The following is a 22,745-nucleotide window of genomic DNA, read 5'->3' as shown; positions in this document are numbered from 1 at the left end:
TACATAATCTTACCGTGTGTATCACGTACATAAACACAATTTATTTTGGCCTAGCAGAACATTGACAGTGCACAATCACGTCAGTTTTTGCCAGCTGGAAGTGAAGAGGAGTCGCTGGTCTATAATAAAATACATATTTCAATATTTTCTTGGAAAGGATTAATTACTTGCAGAAATCTATGCACATTTGTGAAGGAATTTGGAAAATCTGGACAATAAGAAATGGTATGTAATAAAGTCACCCAGTTGGTGTGTGTTATCGTTACTGTAACCCGGTATTATCGTCCCCGAGCGGTGATCGAACGGCGTGCATTTGTGACTTCACCGCGTGGTTATAATGCTTCTCTATATATGTAATAGTGATAAAATTAACCCAAGCCAGTGACAATTTATTACCATTCTGTGAAAAACATTGTCATCATTGTGTTAAGTCACACATGCATGCAGACTACGCGGTGACGATTAACACCGGGTTTTTAAGAGTGTATGTATATGTCATTTGTACATATGCAACAAAGTTTTCTTTGTCTTGATCCAATACGCACATTTTCCTCAGTGGTTCTTTGGAAATGTGGGACAAATTAGTTTTTAGCACATGCAGTGGGATAAATTGTGGCCTGTGTAATTAGTAATTATGGGGAAAGCTGACTTCGTTGAACTTTAATGTTTTAAAAAATCTAGATAACTTCATATCCATACATATTTAGGTCACTTTTGTGGTGTGTGCACTTTTACCCATTTGTAGTCGTATTAGTACTTGCTAAGTTTAAGGACTATTCGAATTGAACAATATTAATTATCGACTTGTAATTTTCTCATAATTTTTTTGCAGAATACAAATGCATATATAGTTAGAATTTTAACATTTTAAATTTTGTTAAATAGTTTGACAAGGTTATATTGCAATTTCTTCTTATGTCGTTAATGTATGTATGTCATTTTTGCACAGGCAAAAGTTGTCATTGCCGCGCTGGACTCGAGTATAGTTGTCAATTTGCTTTGCAAGGATGGCAAAGTTTGTGAAAAAGTGGACGAATTGGCGACAATGATGAATATCAACCCGTTAGAGTGGGAGGCAATGCAGAAACTGAGGTCGGGAATTCCAGGCGTTGCACCTACCCCGGATGACGACGCGTGGGTCCTGTTCCTAACTCTGGTGGACCTTTGGGTTGAGCAGGAAGGAAAATTGGCAAATGTGCGAAACCTCGTCGGAATTTTGAATAGCATAGGATGTTATGAGTGTGCAGGTATGTACACTTAGATTTTTTAAATTTTGGCGGAGATAAGATATCTTAAAAATTTATGGACAAGAATTTGACTCCAAGGATGGTAAAAATGGGGAAAAACAATTTTTGAAAACTATTTACATATGCGGGTAGATCACAATACCCTACTTGTTTCTGTTTATTCCAATTTCCAGCACTGGTTAAAAAGTGACATTGCGAAATCCCGACTTCTACGTTCGTTTAAGATACCTGCTTAACCCTAAACTTTGACACATGTATTTATGAATTTCAGACAAAATACCAATACAATTCAACCCAGAGATGACTTTTATCACTAAGAAATCGCTTCCAGAATTTCTACATTTTCTAAACCAGCAGCCAAGAACCGGGCTCGTTTGGGTGTTCCCGCTAAACAAGGATATTCAAAATATTACCCGATCCGAAGAGCGGGAAACCATTTTGGTCGCTTTGAACGAAATAATGGCCCTAGAAGCGAAAAATTTAATCATTTCTGGGCATAGAGGAAGCGGAAAAGAGGAACTCTTGATGTCTGCATTAGATCACAAGTGGCAGCTGGGTCGCAATTCGCCCCACATCTTTTGGGTTAAGGCGGAAAACGCTCATAACGTTTGGACTTTCATCGTTGAAGTTGCCAAATACCTTAAGATCCCGCTCGTATCCGGATTCCACTCCCAGGTTAGCACCTTAACTATTCACACGCATTTAGAGAGTGAATAAATTATTCACTCATTATTTAAAAAATTCATGAATAATGAGTGACTAATTCTTTAAAAATTGAACAATGAAGTAATATGAATATTTATTCATATCATATTCATTTTTCACTCTGTGCTTAATACATGCTGTATTTTTGAGAAATCCATCTAATAAGGCGAATTTGAGTTAAAATGAATGCACAATGAATACTTATTTTCAAAATTTGAAGAATTGAATAATGTAAATGAATAATTTTTTCCGATTTATAAAATGACTTAATTTTGAATGAAGACAATATTTTTTGACAGGTCACCTTAACGCTGGTCCAAATCGTAGCTGAAATTGAGAAACACTTGCTCCTTCGATACAACTATGTCGAGCCCAGTATCCAAACGCTTATAATCTTCTCCGGAGTGGAGACCCTGTTTCCAGAGCTGGTTGAAGTACTGGAAGCCCTGCAAACGCTGAATGTCGTGAGCACCGTGATCTGCGTGGAAGACGGCAGCATTTTTGACGGGATAAAAAATTTTAAGGGAAGCAAGAGGTACCACGTCCCGCCAGCGGGAAACCAAGAAGCGGTAGAATTTCTGCGGAGTTTGCGAGCAAGTAATAACGCCAAGGATTTCGAGCTATGTGAACTGCTTGAATTCAATTTTAGTGCGCTGCAATTTGCCGCGGATTTCATGAAGGCAAGGGAAATTACAGTGGAACAATACATTGCGCAATTCCGGGATAAAATTAAAGGAAAAGAAGGTGGTTTTGATGAAGTCATATTTCCCGCACAAGTAAACTTATTAATGGACGGGGTAACGCCTGATGAGAAAATGCTTATCGAAATTTTATCCTTTATCGAGCACAACGTACGCGTAAGGAGAGACGATCTCAAGAGATTTTACAACCTTGGAAATCCCGCCGGTCAAAATTTCGAAGAAACGCTATCAACTTTAATGAACTTAGGAATTTTACGGATTGAAATTGGTGTCGATGAGGGTTGGCTGTACCCGAAGAACATTTCCACTATTGCGAAATGCGTCAGAACTAATTCAGATGGCGCTGTGGTCTCGCAAATCCTGAAAAACATGAACTTGTCCGACTTCAAGGAGAGGAATCCTGTCGTGAAGATATTGGTTTTATGGTATCACGCGGTCGAGCGCTTATCAAAGGATGAAGTTAACGTATTGTCCCCAATTTCCGAGCAGATATCCGACCACTTGATCGCTCTCAGGGAATTCACTTTCGACTGTTTCGTATTTTCGAGGGAGAACGTGCACAAAATGGGGGACAAGTTGGGGCCGGATCATCTTCAGGTTACCGCCCTGGAACACAATTTGGCCTGCGCGATACGTTATTGGGGCAAATGGGAAGAATCTGTAGATCTCTTTAGAAAAGTGTACGACAAATTCTTGACTATCGAGGGGAGTCCGCATGGGCCATATTGCATCATAACGATGAGAAACTTAGCTGATACACTCAGCCATTTGAAGAAATATGACGAGGCCGCGGATTGGCGGAGTTTACAAGTGGATCTTCTTTCCGATGAGGGTGAGATTCTAGCGGCTAAAGGGAGGTTAGCGGAGGAATTAATTCTTGGTGGGAAAATTCAAGAGGGGAAAGAAGTTGGTGAGGATGCCTTGATAAATTGGAGTGGAGAGAAAACAGTGGAATTTTTTGGGGTTAAATTTGCAGTCGGGAGAGGACTTCGGAAAGCGGGAAAGGTGAGATCAACTTTTTTCAGAAATATGTATGTTATATCGGATAAATTAGAAAATTAAAAAAAAAAAAATTACAGCCAACGGATGCAATTCTTCTTTTGGAGGAGGGACTGAAATCTGTACTAGAACTGGTGGAAAGGAACCCTGAAATGAGGATCGCGAATGTGATAGACGGCATGAGAATGGAGTTGGTCTATTCGAAAGCTATGGTGGGTGGGGTCCGAGGAATGGCGGGACTGCTTAAGGCACAAGACGAAGTATTTTTGGGCCCCTTGGGGTGGAAAATGTAGATTTGATTGTTTAATTTATTGGAAGGCGAGATAAAGTGAAATGGTGCCAAACGTAAAGCTTACCCCAGGTGTAAATGAAGCTAAGGTATTTGAAAATGTCACTTGTAGGTATGCAAATACGTAATAAGTCAACTGTTGACATTTCATATGCTATGTAATTGAATTAACTTGGTCAGACTAATTTTGTATGAGACTCTCATCCAAAATTCAGATCAAATTCATAAAAGATACTATTGATTTGACAATAATTGAATGAAGGAAATACGTAAACGTCTTGATATATTCGCACGACTAGAAAATATGGTGAATTGCAGAAAATTTGTCGAAAACATAATTTTGATTACAATAAATAAATATGTATGTACATACATATGTATGAACCTTATTGACTATTAATATCTTATACTTAATTGTTTGTTGGTAACAAATTATAAATAAACACAAAAACAAAAAGGGTGTCAAACTGCATCGTAAATTTAGCAAATTTATATTCACAAGATTTAGTTTCCCATATTTGGATATGTATGTATATGTAAATTGTTAAGAGATTGACTAGTTTTTATAAGAAATAATTAATTACGAATCGGTTGCGAAGAGATTTATAAAAGAGCATAAAGATTGAGACGAAATTATTGTGCATGCCATGAACATTCTTGACCATTAAAACCCATATGCATCATTGTCATCATGGGAACTGCTGAGCATTTATGAAAACCCACATAACATCAGGTTCACTATTGCACAAACCTACACTATTACGTGGACCAATGGTTATCCTCGTTTGTTATTTACTTGTCGCAATAAATTATTTTACACTTCTGACAACGATGTGCGAATCCATTCCTTAACCCTGAATGAGTGCAATAACGACTATATTAACGACAGTATAGATTACAATATCTTCTCGTTTGACAATACATAAAGACACACATTTTCTGTGTGAGAATCCAGTACAAAAGTCTGGCTTGTCAAACTTAAACTCATCTCATACTAAACAAAATTTGTATCGGTCACGCATGTGAATAAAGTAAGTTTTAATTTTGATGAGTAAAAAGGTACGAATTATTTACATTCCACTATATACATAATGTATATAAATATATGTACATATGTTAGTCGTTATAAATTATGCTAACTAAAATTACTTTACAGACGATTGAAGTACACTCTAAGAAATTGGGTGACAGGCGTTATCACCATGCGAGTGGAGATAGCAAGGATCACCGTAATGGTGATAAACCTATCACCGAAATTTGTCACCATTGGTAGTGACAACCGCTACCACCGTACGATGGTAGTAGTCTCTCTGCACGTGGCTCAGAGTACGTGGCGGTGAGTTTGTCATACTCCACGCATCAGACACAAATAAAGGAGCGGAGTTTTAATTGTAAAATTACTCCGTGTTTCAAAGTTTAGGAGGAAACAAATAATACCGTCCCCAAATATTGGTGCATTTATTGACACGGTAAGAAAAACAAATTTTTATTTTTAAGTTAAAATTTAGCTAATTTTAGTTAATTTTGTTTTGTTACTAGTTGGAGAAAAATTCGGACGTGGAGACCTCGATTCGCCTGGATGACGATGACGGGACAAAAATTAACGAAGTAATGTTTCCATAAAATTTAGTTGCTTTTTTGCAGCTGTAAATACACATGTATGTACATCATTAATTAATGTATATTTTTTTTAATTGGTCCGCCAACTGTAATCGATCCGAGGTCACCGGTTGTACTTCAAAAATATCGTCGATAGTACAACAGCATATGTACTTGCAAATGCAAAAATTGGGACAAAGCTCTTCCAACTGAAAGGTAAAACAATAAACGCTGATTTTTTTAACAATCTAAATCAGTGTTGATTAATTTCAAACTTTAATTAATTTCCATCAGTGTCCTACATGTCGTTACTGGAAATTTCGCAACTTTAATTGCTGGTGCCACAATGGTGAGAGGTTTTACATACATATATATTTATACATAAGTATTAATTATCTGTTTAAATACTTGAATAAACTAATAAATTATGAAAAATGTGACATTGTTGTAATAAGTAGCGAAATTATTTTAAATTACTCATTACCAGACAGTGACAAGGAGAGCATAATATGGTGGTAGCATATCACCGCGCGGTGACAAAAAATGCAGATCTTTGTACCACCATCCGGTAGACGTCTACCACCACGATGGTGATGGCACTTTCTATCACCGCGTGGTGGTAGGTAACCACCATTGCGGTAGAGTCACATATAGTCACCGCTCGGTGATAGAATGGTGGTAAAATTTCTTAGAGTGTACCGAAGACGTCAATTGGGATTCAAAATGAAATATCTCCATGTGCAGGTAAAACAATTAACAAAATTGCAGTGATCTGAGGCCGTAATAATTTTACATATACCACAATGTTACCTTATAAAAATAGATTTCTCTATCTTTTTCACTTATTTATAAAGATCATCTTTGTCCTGATACTGCTCATCGGATCTGCATTTCCTGAAGAAGAGTCATGGACCTGGTGTGGCGCAAAGAAGAGAATTGAAGCGATTACCGTGGGTACGGTGGGTGGGGTTGCTGTCGCCAAAACCGTTACCGCTGCATCATCGTTACCGTTAGTGTGTATGGTTTTGGAGGGGGCTCTGCAGGAGCAACGGTGACAGCGACGCTTGCCAAATGGGCGATTGCGAACGGTCTGATAAATGCGGGCGGTGTATTTGGAGCATATGCGGGGACAACTGGATTGGCCGCCGTGGCCGGTCCGGTCGGTGTGGTGGCTGGAATTGGCTTTGCACTCGCAACCATGGCTGTGACACCGAGTTGCCCGGTCACGGTGAATCACGTTCATCGAGGGGGTGGTGATGTTAATGGGAAATGAAATTCCAAATATTTGCACATCTACTAACAGCCAGTTTTCAACTATTATTGATAGATATGTTGAATTAAAAGATTACATTGTCTTCGTAGAAATTAAGGATGTGAAAGAATTAATGATTAATTGAAATGTATGTAGCAGTACGAATTAAATTTACGACTGTTAAAATCTATGTATATATACCTACATACATAAGTTAATTTTCTTGAATAGCACATAATATAATGAAAACAAGTGTTTCTGTTTGTGTACAGGAAATTATTTTTGCACGCATGGTGAATAATAATGCATATAAAATATAGCTTGAAAAAGTAAAAAGTTCTAAGGTGAGGAAGTGCACTTAAAAGTACTAAACAAGCTCCCTCCGCTACCCAGATAATTTTACTTCGCCTGGGCTGTCTACTGCATGCAAAATATCTGCTGTAAATTAACCATTTAAAGAGGACAAGTAAAAGTCAAGATGTCCATAACTCGTGTCACCAGGCGACAGTAGAGTTACCTTAATTCGTGAGGGAGCTTTATTTCTAAGGGATCATTATTCGTAACCAAAAATGCCAGTCAAATATGTTACTCCGTGACAACATTTTCATAAAAAATTTTAATTTTTAGCCCGACCCAAGGCTTATGTACCCGTGTTGTCCATCTGTACAATGATAACTCTTTTTAAAATTATCCGATCGACTTGATATTTTCCACACATATAGACCATCCAAATACACAACTCGAGTTCGAAGACTGGTTCGATCGGTCAAGTGGTTGGCCGGTAGGGGTCATATGGGTGTTGGGGGTCAAGGGTAACGAAAATTAAAAATTTGCGTGAAAGTTTATAATGACTAGCAATGGAAGAATATAACGTAGAATTAAATAGATTTTTATCTTGAGGTACCCTATAGGGTAAATGTTAATCCTAAGTTATTTCTCGACTGCATACTAAATTATTTCGGCTGATTATATCAATTTTAAGAAATCGGTGTGGACCACCCCCTAGTGTCCCTCTGCAAATTTGTGTTCATATTTAACTTCCTATTATTTCATGAGAAGGCAGTAAAGATCTCTGGTCCTAATTTCAGCTTTCCATGTTAATCCCTGAAAATTGGTGGGGGTCACCCCATAGGGTCCTTCCAGATGAAAATTTTCCAGATTCCAATGTATATTCTTCCATGAAGAGCGATAAGAAAACTAAATGCCAAATTTCAGAACGATATGACGATTTTGAAAAATCAGTATGGGTTAGTGGGTCACCCACCCTTCCAGATGAAAATTCTACCAATTTCATTTCATATTCTTCCTTTAGGCCCCATAAGCAACCTATCCACCAAATTTAAGTTAGATATGACGACTTTGAAAAATCGGTAGGGGTCACCCCATAGGGTCCCTCAAGATAAATTTTTCGAATTTGAGTTCATATCCTTCCTTTAGGACCCATTTACTCCTCTGCACCAAATTTGAGCTTTCTACGACAATTTCGAAATTTTGGTGCATAATTCCCAACCACCCAGATGACCCCTACGGGTCAACCAGTGGACCGATTTTGCCCATCTTCGAACTCGGTTCCTAACTTTGTCCAATATGCATCTGGTAAAAATTTCAAGTCAATCGGCCAACTCGTTCCAGAGTTGTCGAAAGACAGACGAACAGAAGGACAGAGGGACGGACGGACGGACGGACATGACAATTACATAAGCCCTGGTTCGGGCTAAAAACAAATGTCGACGTCACGAATTATGCACTCTTAGAAATGTATCTAACTTAGCGCTGAGTTGCTTGCCTACATACACTGTACGGGGTATTGATAAGTCTACACAGGGTAAAGTGGCCAACCCTTCACCGGGTTTGCCCAAACTTTACTCTGTTTAGCCAACATTACTTGCGTTTACTCGAGCAAGAGTTGCCAATGCATATCTTACCCATGGCAGAGTTATCTGAGTTGGGCGCGAGGTCGGCTGGTAAACCACAAAGCACCTCATTCCACACTCAACCGCCTTCCGCATACGCTGCGAGTGTCATTTTGGCAATGGAAATTTATTTATTTTCTGACCCCCATTTAATTTTAACCACCCCCACTCGAAAATGGCAACACAAGAAGTGCAAGGACTTCTACAGCAATTTGGATTACAAGAATCGTAAAAAATTGAGGGTAAATAGATATTTAAATAATTCTTGCAAATTGTACAATAAATTTTATTCTTATAAATTTGATTTGAATTTTCCGTCTTATTTTCAGATCACCATATTACAGATGACGAATTACTAGAGCCATCGAAGGGGGAGAGACGAGGGATGAAATTTTAAAATTGATAAATAATTAATAAAATTTTAAATTGAAATTATGTAAGCAAAATTAAGTAGATTTCAAGTTATTTGCATATACCGCTCTCACAGAAATAGCCCGGTACCGAGTAAGCAGTACTCCTATGAGGGTTACCAATGCGCAGTGCCCTGGCTGGAAGCGTTACTCCGCTGAGAGTAACGCTGTATTTTCACGGAGTAAAACGCGTAACTCTTTTGCATTTAAGCTCCCACGTACACCATAGAGAGTGCAAACACTATTAACTCTGGCATGGATAGAATTTTACTCCGTGTGGGGTTATTTATTCTTACAGTGTGGCGAATTTGCCAGGGAACGACAAACGTCTACGTCACGAATTAAGGTAAGGTTTTCTGTGGCAACATATGTCGTCGTCACGGGTTATGGAGCGGATTTTGACGATGACATATGCCTTTGTCACGAATTATGGACAAGTCGCCAAAGCGACATATGCCACTTTCACAGATTAAATGGTTAAAATATGTAGGTTGTAAATAAGTCGCTCAAAGAGTCACCCAAAAAATCTAAAAGCAATGGTTGTCTTGTATAATATACTATAGGCTTAAAATATATCGGTTTATCAGTACAACGATGTCGAGTTAGTTATACAAATAATTACTAGTAATAAATATTTGGGGACGGTTGAGCCATATGTAATAATCACCACCAAATGATCATAATTTCTAATACCCTTACCACCCAGCAATGTTGTTCTGGCTGGGTAATAACCAATTCAAAAATTAACTTTGGACCAAAAAATTAAATCTGATCTTTATTTTCTTACGTGACGCCGAAATATTATTGTCGATATTTTGCATGGAATAGACGCCCAGGCGAAGTAAAATTGTCTGGGTAGCGGAGGGAGCTTGTTTAGTACTTTTAAGTGCACTTCTTCACCTTAGAACTTTTTACTTTTTCAAGCTATATTTTATTTAATTCTTTTTTAGGTTTGAATTTTAAAGGGGAATATAGAATATAACCACTATTGCACGCTATTAAGCAACATTTACACCATTAGTCTTGCGGATATCGTAGCCAATTTAATCCGTTCAAATTTACATACGTTTTAAAAGTGTCAGTTGAAAGATGTCAAGTTTTGATATTCCTAACCACTCCTAAATTTGTCCTTCGGCTTATGTGTAAAGCTATAACTTTATAAATATATATAAGACCATTGGTGACAATTTCTAAAACGTGTGGGTGACTTCAAAGGGACCCTCCAGATAAAAATTTTCCAAATTCCAGTTCATATTCTTCCATTGGGTGCGACTGGGAATTGATGTACCGAATTACAACTCTATTTGATGATTTTGAAAAATCAGCATGGGTGATCCCATAGGGTCTCTCCAGATGAAAATTTTTCCAATCTGATTTCATATTCTTCCATTAGGAGCCACTAACAATCTGTATGCCAAATTTCAGCTTTCTAAGACAATTTTGAAATTTTGGTGCATAATACCCCACCCACTTAGATGACCCCAACGGGTCAACCATTTGACCGATTTCGTCCACCTTCGAACTTGTTTCTTAACTTTGTCCAATATGCATATGGTAAAATTGCAAGTCTATCTTGTTCACGGACGTATATGACGGTCCCATAAGCGCGGACACGGGCTAACACTATAAATTACTCCATAGCGAGGGTGTAACTATATAGTTACTATATAGCAACCACTCGGAAATTTTCGTTATAAGGAAAAGTCGCTGGTTTATCAACCAATCGACCCAATTCTTGTTTCCCCTTATAGTAAAGTGGGGGCGATCTTTCATAAATTTAAATACCCAGCCATGTAGGTAGTCTCCTTCATACTCAAACTGCGAAATGCAACCATTCACCACCATCAAAACTTTTTTCTGGGAGGTCATATCGAAAATTCCCTTTCAATAGCACTAGATTATGTCCGTAATTGATTTTTTGCTCTCTTTATTTTTTTCTCTAAAACGCACCCCCTTGGCAGTAGGGCGCGGTCAAAGTTTTCGAGACCTGTCGGAATGCATACTAAGGTGTAACTGTAACTATAGTATTTTTACCTCACCTTAGAAAAAATGAAGGAAATTGTTTTTAATTATGAAATATGAAATTGTATAATTTCATATTTTCAAGAAGTTGTATGCAGACAGTGGTTTACTGTCAACTGCTGTCAACTGTGAAGGTAAGATTCAGTTATACAAATGTTTATACTAATTTGAAAATTAAAACACCATGCCACCAAAATGCCACCTATTTAAATTTCAAACTGCCAGGAGTGTCACCATGTCATCATAAATTACCTGAGCTTATCACGTGCTAATCTTTTATTTAGATTATTTACCAGCATAAAAATATTAGTTCACCACAATTACAAATTATTTGTCAAATTGAATATAATTGACCCTGTCCATCATCCCTGCAAACAAATAAACACGATCCATCTCTTTAACATAGACCGCCTGCACGCCTGCCCTCTCGTGATAATCCGGCAAACTGAGACCTTCCAAGGGCACGAGGGCGGCCTCCTTTGTAGCCGGATTAATCCTGACTGCACTGTTAGGCCAGTCGTTATCCGAACCAAAGATATAAATAAGTCCATCCCGCCAAACCAAGCTGGCTTCCCGGGTCGGGATCGGGTAGCCATTGTAAAGCCGGGTAGTCTCAATTTGGTCCGATGTCACATTATAGGAATGCAAAACTGGATAAGAAGGCCAGTGTGGGTACATGGCGAACAGGTAAATCATGTCAGCCCCGTCCCACACGGCGTTATGCACGTCGCCTGGATGTCCACCATCGGTGCGAAAATCCTTAATGAGATATAACTCATTAAATTCCGTATCATGTGCCGTTAGTTTTGATAAAGCGTAGGAAATGAACGTGGTCAAGTTGACTTTGGCGATTGGGACGACGTAAGGGGCATCGTGATATCTAGCGAGAAAGAAAATAAATATTTTTATTTCAAAGGAGAAAAGAAACAAATTTTTCGGGTGAAAGTAACCACGAGGAAGAACCAACTGCAAGAAAATGTTTTTTTACATCTATTTTGACCTGCCAGAAATACAGGGCGCAAGAAACTACTTCCCGCCGTTTAAGTTCATAGAGGGCATGGCTAGATGGCCCAAATTTCTTTCACCGTGCATTTCTTACGTTTCTTGCTCTGCAGTGCAAGAAATGTTGTAAACTCGAAGCAACGAAATACTGAAAGAAACACCTGCACGAAGCAATTGTAAGAAATTGTTCTTCAGAAAGCTTAATTTCTTGCAGACGTGCAGGAAATGCAAGAAATCGACGCCGCCTAGCGGACAATCCCGATAATTTAGTCGATCACGAAGGGTGTGTCGCTAGGTGTTGCCTGTTTCTTGCACCTTGCATTGTTTGCAGTGCTTTGCAGTTCATCAGAATAAATGCTGAAACTATAAGAATTCATAAACTGATATTAAACGTAGTTGTAAATCCAGCCATAAATTTTATTGGTGCTACAGAATTTTTAAAATGTGACATTTTAACCACAACTTACTTGATAAATGTCACCTCTCCCGTGACAGGATTAAAACGATGAATCGGGTCTGGATTGATCCACCTCCCAATCGTAAAATAGTTGATATTTCCATTCTCATCGCCAATCGTGAACCCTCCGTCGGCGTCATGTGTCAAATTAGCGACGACTTGAATACTCTCGTTGGAAATGGAAAATTTCAGAATTTCCGGAAAAAATGTCATGCCCGAAAGCTGCGTTCCGCCAAGGACGTAAATCGAGTCGGCGCCATCATAATGCACGGCAGTAAGGACCCTATCGGTGGGAAAAATGGCGTCGGTAGGCTGCACGACAAGGGTGCGAGTGGTCTGCCCGGTACAAAGTAAGGTGGTGGCAAGTACGAAAATGAACATTGTTAAGGACATGCTCATTGACGATTGTTGACGAAAAGATATTTCTGCAGAAACTTAAGAACAAATAAGTTACAATCGTTATAATTGAATATTTTGGGGTGACTTGCTCCCTATATTTTGTTCAATTGTATGATACTACGTATATGATAATCGCGATTGATAACCAATTACGTTATGCTAATGGGGAGTGAAACGTTAGTGTTTATAAATAAAGTTTGGTACAATTTGGAACGTCAATCAATTTTATATTAGGTACATTTGATATCCATTCGTTCTCAATTAACTTGACATTTTGCATCACAAACAAGTGCACAATTAACAGCGTACACAGGAAGGCAATTAATTATGACATGTGGACAGTTATCTTAGTTGAACCTTGATTATTTATGTACGCTGTGATTCCCGATCGTACGATTGGGAATCACGGCAAAGTAATTTTACTTGTATGTAAATTGCTCACATGTAATTTTTAAGTGTTTGGTACAAATTCAGTTGGAAATATGTAGTTAACAAATTACTTAGAAAACAAATTGTCATGCATGTCGTTACTACGAAACGATTTACTGTATGTAAATATGTACACTTTAAGCAATTTTCATAAGCTGGGGGTGCCTGCGGAGAAGTTTAATGTATTTATTTAAACAGAAGTTTATGGAAATTATTAATTTCAATAAAATGTCCTCTGAAGCAAATCAAATTTATACACAATTGTATTTATGAATAATTTACAGTGCAAACTTGATATCACTTTGTTAAGACGGATTGGTATCGACAAGTGTTTGATTTGAGTGTTATATCTTATATTATCCTTACTTTTAGCCAGGCCACAAATTATGTACTGACATTTACTTAATTGGAAAGTTTGGCCGGAAAATTTAAGAATTCGATTTTTTTCTGTCTCTAAATATTTACATGCATGTATTTACATTTGTGCACATATATGTCAAGTCATCAAGGTCATTTCATGACTATTAACGTAAATTTTGCTTGTACTTATATACATAAAAATTTCGTTGATCGGAATTTATTGAGTGAGGAGGAACTGACAGTTTTGGTGACCATCTAACATTGAGCACACTTCACGTCCAACGAATTTTTAGACCTGTGTAATTTTCATTTTTTGTCATGACGTGAATATGTGGGCAACCTTGTTCCATCAAACGGTAACCTTGCCATCCTTCCTACAAATTTCTCTTCCAAACCAGGGATACTAAAGTGCATCTCGCTAGTTACAAAGTTTTTTTCAAGATGTGAACATACCAACATACATATATTTATCTAGGTCATATTTGCTATGCTATTTGCTTCTCTCCTTGTATTTCTTGCTTCAATTAATACCGTAATTTTACTTGATTTCTCTCCCCATAATTGCAATATGAACCATTCTTACCTCGAAAACAACAAGGTTTCAAAGTCTTGTAATTTTGACCATGTCACCGTCTCAGTCATGGGATATGTAAGTGTTTAGATATTAAGGGTATTCACGATTCCTTCGCATCCTTAGTATTATGCATATCGTACAATACGATTCCACTGTTACGAGATTTTGTAAGCGATGTAAGATTTTGGCATCAAAAATCGCGTTACTATAAGGTTACAATTTTACGAAGCTTGAACCCTTCTTTTTTCTATGTAAACTGGATACTTAATTATTTTACGATGCCAAGGATACGATAACAATTGTAAATACCCTCATTGAAATCCTAAACGTACAAAAGTTCATAGTAAAAATAAACACGGAGTTATCATTCCGGCAGAAATTGGAGGGCATCGTGGGCGTTGTCGAGGCCACGACTGGAATTATCAGGGGCGATCGTGCTGCCGAGAGTACTTTGCGAGACATGCAATTCATGTCAAATTTCAGGTACATACATAAGTGTCTTAGGATTGTAACAAGTAATTAAGATTTTTTCCCCGTAGGATTAATCTTCGTATCCTTGACAACACTATGCCCAGCGACCCGACTTACTTTTCTGGGGGAATTGGAAAGCTTCTCATATCCAACGAAACAGATTTGGGGATCGGTTATTTCTACGTAAACCAAGACAGGGTTCAACTAGTGGCACCATTAATTCCCTTAATGTCAGACGGGTTAGATTAATATCTGTAGTGCAAGCAACTTACAATGCCGATATTCATTAAGAGTTCGCATCGTTAGCAGCACTATAAAAAACAAGTTCTCAAGTTCGCAAATCATTTTGGCTTGAAAATTATTTACGAATTTACGGATTTTTCGCAAATTTTTCAAAACTATGTTGCGATGCGAACAAGTGAATTCGTAATGAATGCCCCTAATCAAACATGACTAGACTAAATTATTTGCAGTTTGTACGTCTACTTTGTCCAACCTCTGCCCAATTCTGTTCGAAACATTTACCTAAATCCGTTAAGCTGGGAGTTGATTGTATTCATGATTTTGACTATGGTGATAATTTCCATGATCGGAGAGGCAATCAATTTCAAATCCAAAGTTTCCGAAAAACTGTCCGAAATTTTTATCCTTACGACGAGTCTTATGACACAGCAGGGTTAGTTAGCAAAAAAAATCATGGAATTTGTTACAGTTCTTTTAATGATAACTTAAACTTAAATGCATGCATATTTAGCCGGCTATGTTCGGATAAAGAAAACCGTGTCAAGATTAACTCATCTGTACGGCCTGATCTTATCTTACGTGATTTACTCAATGTTTGGAGGCAAACTGCTCTCCGCCATTTTACGACCGGTCATCCCCGTGCAAACTATTCAAGATCTGGTCACCCTAGATTTTACATTCTTCAGCATTCCCACGGCTAAAACGGTCGTGTTCAATGGAAAGGTTATAAATATTAATAATATTTTCGAAAAACATAAATATTTCCATGCACAAAAAATATAAAATTTACAAAAATTTCTCAGATGCCGCTAGGACGCAGAGAATTTGTCAATAATAACAAAGCCGAATCTATTCGTGCCGCCGTAACGGGACATCAAACCCACGCCCATATCGATGTCGGGTTCGACTCGATGAACAGCGTCCTCTGGTTTGTTCAGCGTCTCCTCAACATAAAAATGTCAGATGAGACGATGTGCGAAAGATTGTCAATCTTGAAGTTTTCAAGATCCAATGTGTTTCTGACGACGGCCTTTTACGTAAATAGAAAGTCCGTGTGGCGAAACCGATTTAATATAAAGTGAGCTATCGCACCGTTCGAAATCCAGTAAATATGGTCACGCAGTTATTGATTCTTCGGTATTAAGGTTGTTATCGCTTGGTATCAAAATTATATCACTCGGATTTGATACAGATATTGTAAAACTGTAATATGGAGCTATTACTTACTGCATACATACATGGTGTTACTTATCAAAACAGCTTTTGGTAGTCATATAAGTCATATAACTACCGCTTGGTACTACATATTTTAATACTGGATTTCTAAGAGTGCAAAAACTTTTTAAAATTTTGAATTTTAAACGTTTTTCAAAATCATTTTCTAATCAATATTTTGCAGCATCTTGAAAATTAAGGAGACCGGATTGATGAAGAGATATTTCGCAAATACAAATCCGAGGAAACCTAGGTGTGATTTTTACACGGTAAAACCAAGCTACGATCCCGACCTTGGTCTGCGCGATACTTCGACAGCGTTCTTACTTTTCCTGTTCGGAATTTTCGTATCCGGCGTGATTCTTATTATGGAACGGTTAAAACAGGTCGCCATCTCAATACCGTACGTTGAAGGGACGCGTTAGGTAAAAAAAAACTTTTGCAGAATTAAATTTACGACCATACTGATTTTATAAATTTAGTGGCGTCTTGTTTAATCATAATCTTGATGAATGCCAATCCATTTACATAATTTCAATTTATACAAAAGAGTGCTTAACAAATATTTTTTAATTGACACTAAAATTTGAACAGTTTCAGCAATTTAGAAACAAAGCTTTAAGGCTTACAGACATTGTGAAAATTCCTATACAAATCGAAATTAGTGAATCAAGAGAATTACAAAAATGTGAATATTTACATATACATAATACTTTTGCCACGACAAGTTTCATCTCTAATATGGTGTAATTTTCAATTGTATTTAATAAATCTGTACTAATTCGTAGTTAGGAATTTTATTGTAGAAATAATGCATGTGTGTATGAATTTGTTTGAGTAAAATAAGTTTGTGCACGTACATATGTTCCTGATGTCTAGATGTAAGCACTTATGTATACTTACATACCTATATGTCTACATATACAAGTTATTAATTACAAACTGCAGTGTTGGAAACTTACTAAATACCGACGTCACCGGCGATAAGTCAACGGTACATGTGAGCATATTTTTTTCCTGTTATCACTTTTAATAGTATTTGCACATCGATTAGTTTACAATGACATGACAAAAATTATAGCGAAATTACCCAGTTTATGGAGCTCCGTAGCTTCTGACGTCCCTACCTTTAAACCCTTAAAACAAGGTCACACAGATCATTTGGACTTCAATGGTAGTTTAAAAAGTGTTCTACCCTAAAGAGATACCTACATATGTACATATGTACATATGTATTTACAACATTTTTCAAAAAATTTTGGAATTTTTTAAAAAATTTGGAAAAATCAAACCGACGAGCATTTTACCATATGGTACTTTTTGCCATGTCATTAATAGGTGTGCATAAGGATATCCATCTACATACAGTTATCGTCAGTGTTCCCATTAAACTGAGGATGTGCAACTGAAGCAAATGTATGATAATATTTACAGATAATTACCAACCAAAAAAGATAGATTTCCCCAATAGTGAATTTCACAGCGAGGCTGCCTGCCACGCCAGGTTTAATACATTGTTTGTAGATAGTAGTTCAAAGTTAATGTTTTTTTTTATTATTTTTAATTGAAAAAACCATTATTGTCAAAATCAAAGACAAGGATAATTCTGCAGTGTTATCGAGGTCTTAATTGGTGCATTTAAGTGTCATCAAGAACTACACCTTTCAACAACGTCTTTTATGGTCACATAGTGGCTCAAGCATTGATTATCCCTAGGGTACAAATTATCCAGGTTCATTTTACTAATTTTTGTCATTGACCTCGCTGAAATCTTAATTCTAAAAAAATTCCATTGAGTATGATATTTAATTCATAACTACATCTGGTAGCAACCAATTAAATTCAATGATTTGCTGCAAAAGACTAATATTTATTTCAACCAGTTTCTAAGTTTTGAGTTTTTTTCGAAAATCACGGAAAATCCACTTTTTAAAATTGGTGGGTATAGCAAAAATTCCTTAACTTGTGAAGACAAATATACAAAAGAAAGTCAACTGTTTATCGTCGAGTTTTCCACAAAATACCAAAGAAACACTCGTATTTTGGGAAATTTTGAGAAGTCTGTATTTTAGAAAAATACAGGATATGACGTATCACATGGTTTCTTAGGGACGCTTTTTGAAACACGTCATATGACGAATTTGATCTAAATGAGGCTAACCACGTTTTTAAATACCCACTTTGCAATTTAGTTGACTGGTCAAATTTAGCTGGTTCAATACGTGTTTCTTTGTTAGAATACCACACGCCATGGAATTTAACCGCATCATCGCAGTGCTTCTTGTTATTGATGTCTCCTTGTGGGCTGCCATTTTCGCTTCCACAATGAGAAAGTCTCCTCCTGCGACAGATTTAAAATCTCGTCTTGACCTGGTCCTTGAAGAATTAAGGAGTCTCAAGAATGAGTCTGAAGATCTTGGGGTGAAAGTCAGGAAATATTACGAACTGGGAGGTTATGGACCCTTGCGGAAAGAAAGCTTTAAAAAATACGAGTTCTCAAGACGAGAATTACACCGACTAGTTGATGAATTACGTCACATCGGTAGAACTGCTGGATCAGCCATGAATAATGAAATCACACTGTAAGAAATCTAACAAACATATTTAAAGTTATAATTTTAAGTTAAAAGAAGTTTTTATGTAATTTTTATTTTCCAAATAAAAAACATTTTTAGAATTATCAACTCGTTACTGAACCGCCTAGATATTTACGAGACTTATCGCACTCGTGAAACAAACTTGTTATCAAGGAAAATCCAGCGACGCCTTGAATTGTTGCAAAATCCTAGAAATTGCACCTCTGCAAGAAAACTTGTTTGTCACGTGAACAAAAGTATATAACTAATGTGAAAGCTATGAATTCATAAACATTTTTAAGCTGATTTTTCCTAACTTTTCAGCTTGTGGATTTGCATGTCAAATCCATCACGTCGTGTACTGTCTCATCACGGCTTACGCAACTGGGAGGACGCTTATCCTACAGAGCGAGAACTGGTCTTACAATCCCGACGGGTGGGAAACGACTTTTCTTCCGATAAGTGAAACCTGCCGAGATTACGATGACGGAGAAGTTGCTGAGGGTTGGGATGCAGTCGGTTAGTGATAAAAACACGTGATCAATTTGATATATGTATAATGGGAATCACTGTATCCAACCCAATTTAAAGATAACACGCAGGTCAGGCAAGAAATGCAGCGTGCAGGGAACTTCAATAAATATGCGCATTTAGCGACGCACCCTATGCACTATCATAGTGCATAGGGTGCGCACAGGAAGGAAGTAGTTTCTTGTGCCTTACATTTCTAGCAGGTCAAAATGTCTGCAAGAAAGCACTTTTTGCAGTTATTTTTTTGCAAACGGCACCCGAAACGTTTCTCATAATGAGTTAAAATTCGAAAATTTCACATGATTTACATACGTATTTAGTTAAACTTCCATGACTTCGGTTTACCTCTATATTAACATACCTAATTTATAGGTAACATCAGCAATAATCATGCCAAAGTCTTAAAACTACCCGTCATCGACGTACTCCAAAACCCGCCAAACTTTCTCCCAACCACGATACCACTTGACTTGGCGGAGACACTGGAACTTCTGCAGGACGAGCCCCTCATTTGGTGGGTGGGGCAATTTGTGAAATACATTCTTCAACCGCAGCCCAAAATCAGGCAGATATTAGATGGCGCTAGGAACAAGGCAAAATTTGACAACAAGACACGCACTGTTGGGTAAGACTCGGGAATGAATTTATGCCCACTCTTAGAAATCCAGGGTTAAAATGCTTAGTACAAAGCGGGGCTCAAATAAGTGTGACACTACTGACACTACAAAATTGATGCTAATAATTAATACCGGATGGTATGAGCTCGGCACTAAAGTTTTGCCATATCGGGCGGTACCATTTCTGGCATAATTTTAATGCAAACCCGTAGAAAATTTAATGCATAAAGCAATTTACGCAGTAGTTAGTAACTCGTAAGTTTTGCAAAATAATTTTAAAAACTTTTACCAAGTAAAAAGACGACCTAGGTCTGAGTCAATTTACAAAATGGTGTAACCTAATTTTGCTTTGAAATCCATACATATGTATTTGTAAAATTTCGTGTTTCCAAGTTTGAATTTACAGATTTTACAATTTAAGGAAATTTTCGGATTTTACAATGTTACCCAGGACTGCTTTAATCGCCTTATTTTAATGCCTATTATTTACCGGATTTCAGTAAATAATTAATTATTTTCTGCGAACTTGGACAGAATTCATATCAGGAGAACGGACAAGATTGGTCAAGAAGCCGTATTCTACCCGCTAGACATGTACATGAAACCGGCACGAGAATATTTTTCGAGTTTGGGTCAAATAGAAGGAAAACGAGTATTTTTAGCAACCGATGATCCCCGCGTGGTTAAAGAAGCTTGCCAAAAGTGCGTTGATGGATAAGTAAAGATGATGATGAACTTTGAGAATTTTCACTTGATTGGAATTAATTTCAGGTATAAATCCCCCGAGTGGGAGATTCATGCCGACTTAAAAGTTGCAGAATCCGCCGCAATTAGTAAAAGGCTTAACGGAAGTCTAATCGGGATTTTTCAAGATTTGGATTTATTATCCGACTGTGAATTCATAATTTGCACGTTATCCTCTCAAGTAAGTTGATAAAACAGAGGTCCCTAAATTCTTCAAAACTTATTTTTTATGTCATGTAAACAAACTCTGCCAGACAACTTCTCAGATATTTTTGTCATTTTTTTTAACAAACAGTTGTTTTTTGCACACAATTTAAGCCATTTTATTCATTAATTGAAAGTGCGTAGCTTTGGCGACATGATAAATTTATATTTTACGGAGAATATGTATTCGTTCATTAAAATTCTATACCCGTAATTATGTAAATATTTGTTATGTTAAAAATACGAATTTATATCACTAATATTTTTTTATTCTTAGGTGTGTCGACTCGCCTACGAATTAATGCAGGCGAAACGCTCGGATGCCTCTGGCCGGATAATCTCCCTTGATTCCGAATATTATTTCGGTGGAGGAAGCCATCTCGTTAGACGAGCCGCATATGCAAATGATCCAGTGGGTTCGGTCATTGAGCTAGAATTCGAAGTTGGTGATGAAATCCTCGAATTTAAAAGATTAGATGAACATATTGCATTCGGGGTTAATAAACGAACGGGAAAAGTGAGAAAAAATATTTAAAAAATGCACGTGTTGCAAAATTATGCTAAATGAGAATGTCCACATTTAACTCTTTTTGACAGAATGGAACTTTCCCATCTTATAAAATAAAATCTTTGAGTCGGAGGGAAGAGTTTCCCACAAAATGGGCTAATACATCAATGGAAGATGATTGGAGTAAATTTTTTCAAACATAAATGCCGCTTAATCCTTGATATGTATTAATTAATATGAATGACCAAATACGTATGACGTCAAGTTTGTTTCGTCCTGAAATTATTCAAATAAAATACATTAATAATTATTACATAGATATTTTGAGCAATTGAATTTCCAGCACATACATTTCCGAGGTGATAAAACCTAAGGACTGGACTTCAAACAAACGAAGGCACGGAGATGACCATTTACGAGAAATGGACGAAATTCTATTTTTTAAAACTAGGTGGTAATCGAATTCAAAAATATGGATTAACATAATGCAATAAATCATGATACAAATCAATTTGCTTTTTAAATTTTTTTTAGCATCCACTCTAATAAAGCGTTAGTGTTAAGTCGCTGACTGAGTCCCTGTGGCTCTCAATGCAAGTTGCCCCGTAGAGGAGACAGAGGAAAGCGGAGCAAAAACTGCATGCATGAATTTTCTGCATGAGTCTCACTTCGCCTGCACGTGACTTTCGCGTACGTACACTTGCCATCAAACTCAAATTAAATGTTTTAATATATAAACACAGTGTGCAAGTAAATTGAGTGTGCAGTATACATACATACATCACATCACTCATCAATAGTGGTTATCATGATAAGTGATCTTGATAAACACTATTAATTAATTATTTTAGTTTGAGACACTCCACCTGCAACGAGTGGCATATCAATTCGAATGTATTTTTGACGCTAAATCCAACGCCGTTAATGGTTTTGACCTCCGAGGCCCGCGTGACCTTCCTGTGACCGTAGGGGGTAAATATGGCTTATTCGTGATGTCGCATATCAATTCCAATGTATTTTTGACACTAAATCCAACGCCGTTAATGGTTTTGACCTCCGAGGCCCGCGTGACCTTGCCGTGACCGTGGTGTCCAAATATGGCGTATTCGTGATGTCGCATATCAATTTGAATATATTTTTGACGCTGAATCCGAATCCGTCAATAGCTTGGCGTTAATTGTAGAAGCTAACGGGGTTTATGGAACTTAACGGGAGCGTGAAGCGTGGGAATTTAAATAGTTAGCTATGCAGTTACTCCCACGCGACGGGAATTTAAGT

At 37.3% G+C, this 22,745-nt stretch overlaps 2 protein-coding genes across 3 annotated transcripts; both read left to right on the top strand.

Annotated features, from left to right (window-relative positions):
• Positions 1–39: 39 nt before the first annotated feature.
• On the top strand, positions 40–5,980 carry LOC110849602. 2 transcript variants are annotated; one of them, XM_035852163.1, is made up of 9 exons: positions 40–225; positions 950–1,247; positions 1,519–1,922; positions 2,252–3,658; positions 3,733–4,972; positions 5,098–5,277; positions 5,362–5,410; positions 5,481–5,756; positions 5,835–5,980. In XM_035852163.1, the coding sequence occupies exons 1-5, from the start codon at positions 223–225 to the stop codon at positions 3,943–3,945; spliced, it is 2,325 nt and encodes a 774-aa protein (XP_035708056.1). In that variant the 5' UTR covers positions 40–222; the 3' UTR covers positions 3,946–4,972; positions 5,098–5,277; positions 5,362–5,410; positions 5,481–5,756; positions 5,835–5,980. The 2 variants fall into 2 exon arrangements, with proteins under 2 accessions (XP_035708056.1, XP_035708055.1); XM_035852162.1 differs by having other exon boundaries at positions 3,733–5,000.
• Positions 5,981–18,464: 12,484 nt separating this feature from the next.
• On the top strand, positions 18,465–22,233 carry LOC118435674 (alpha-(1,6)-fucosyltransferase-like). Its single transcript, XM_035852054.1, has 8 exons — positions 18,465–18,869; positions 18,963–19,120; positions 19,188–19,382; positions 19,767–20,019; positions 20,546–20,713; positions 20,783–20,936; positions 21,237–21,476; positions 21,557–22,233. The coding sequence occupies exons 1-8, from the start codon at positions 18,538–18,540 to the stop codon at positions 21,668–21,670; spliced, it is 1,614 nt and encodes a 537-aa protein (XP_035707947.1). The 5' UTR covers positions 18,465–18,537; the 3' UTR covers positions 21,671–22,233.
• Positions 22,234–22,745: the final 512 nt, after the last annotated feature.

This window comes from Folsomia candida, unplaced genomic scaffold, assembly GCF_002217175.1.
Source record: "Folsomia candida strain VU population unplaced genomic scaffold, ASM221717v1 Fcan01_Sc005, whole genome shotgun sequence".
NCBI classification, from domain to species: Eukaryota; Metazoa; Arthropoda; class Collembola; order Entomobryomorpha; family Isotomidae; genus Folsomia; species Folsomia candida.
The sequence above is the reverse complement of the archived record's forward strand: the minus strand, read 5'-3'. Positions and strand labels throughout refer to the sequence as shown.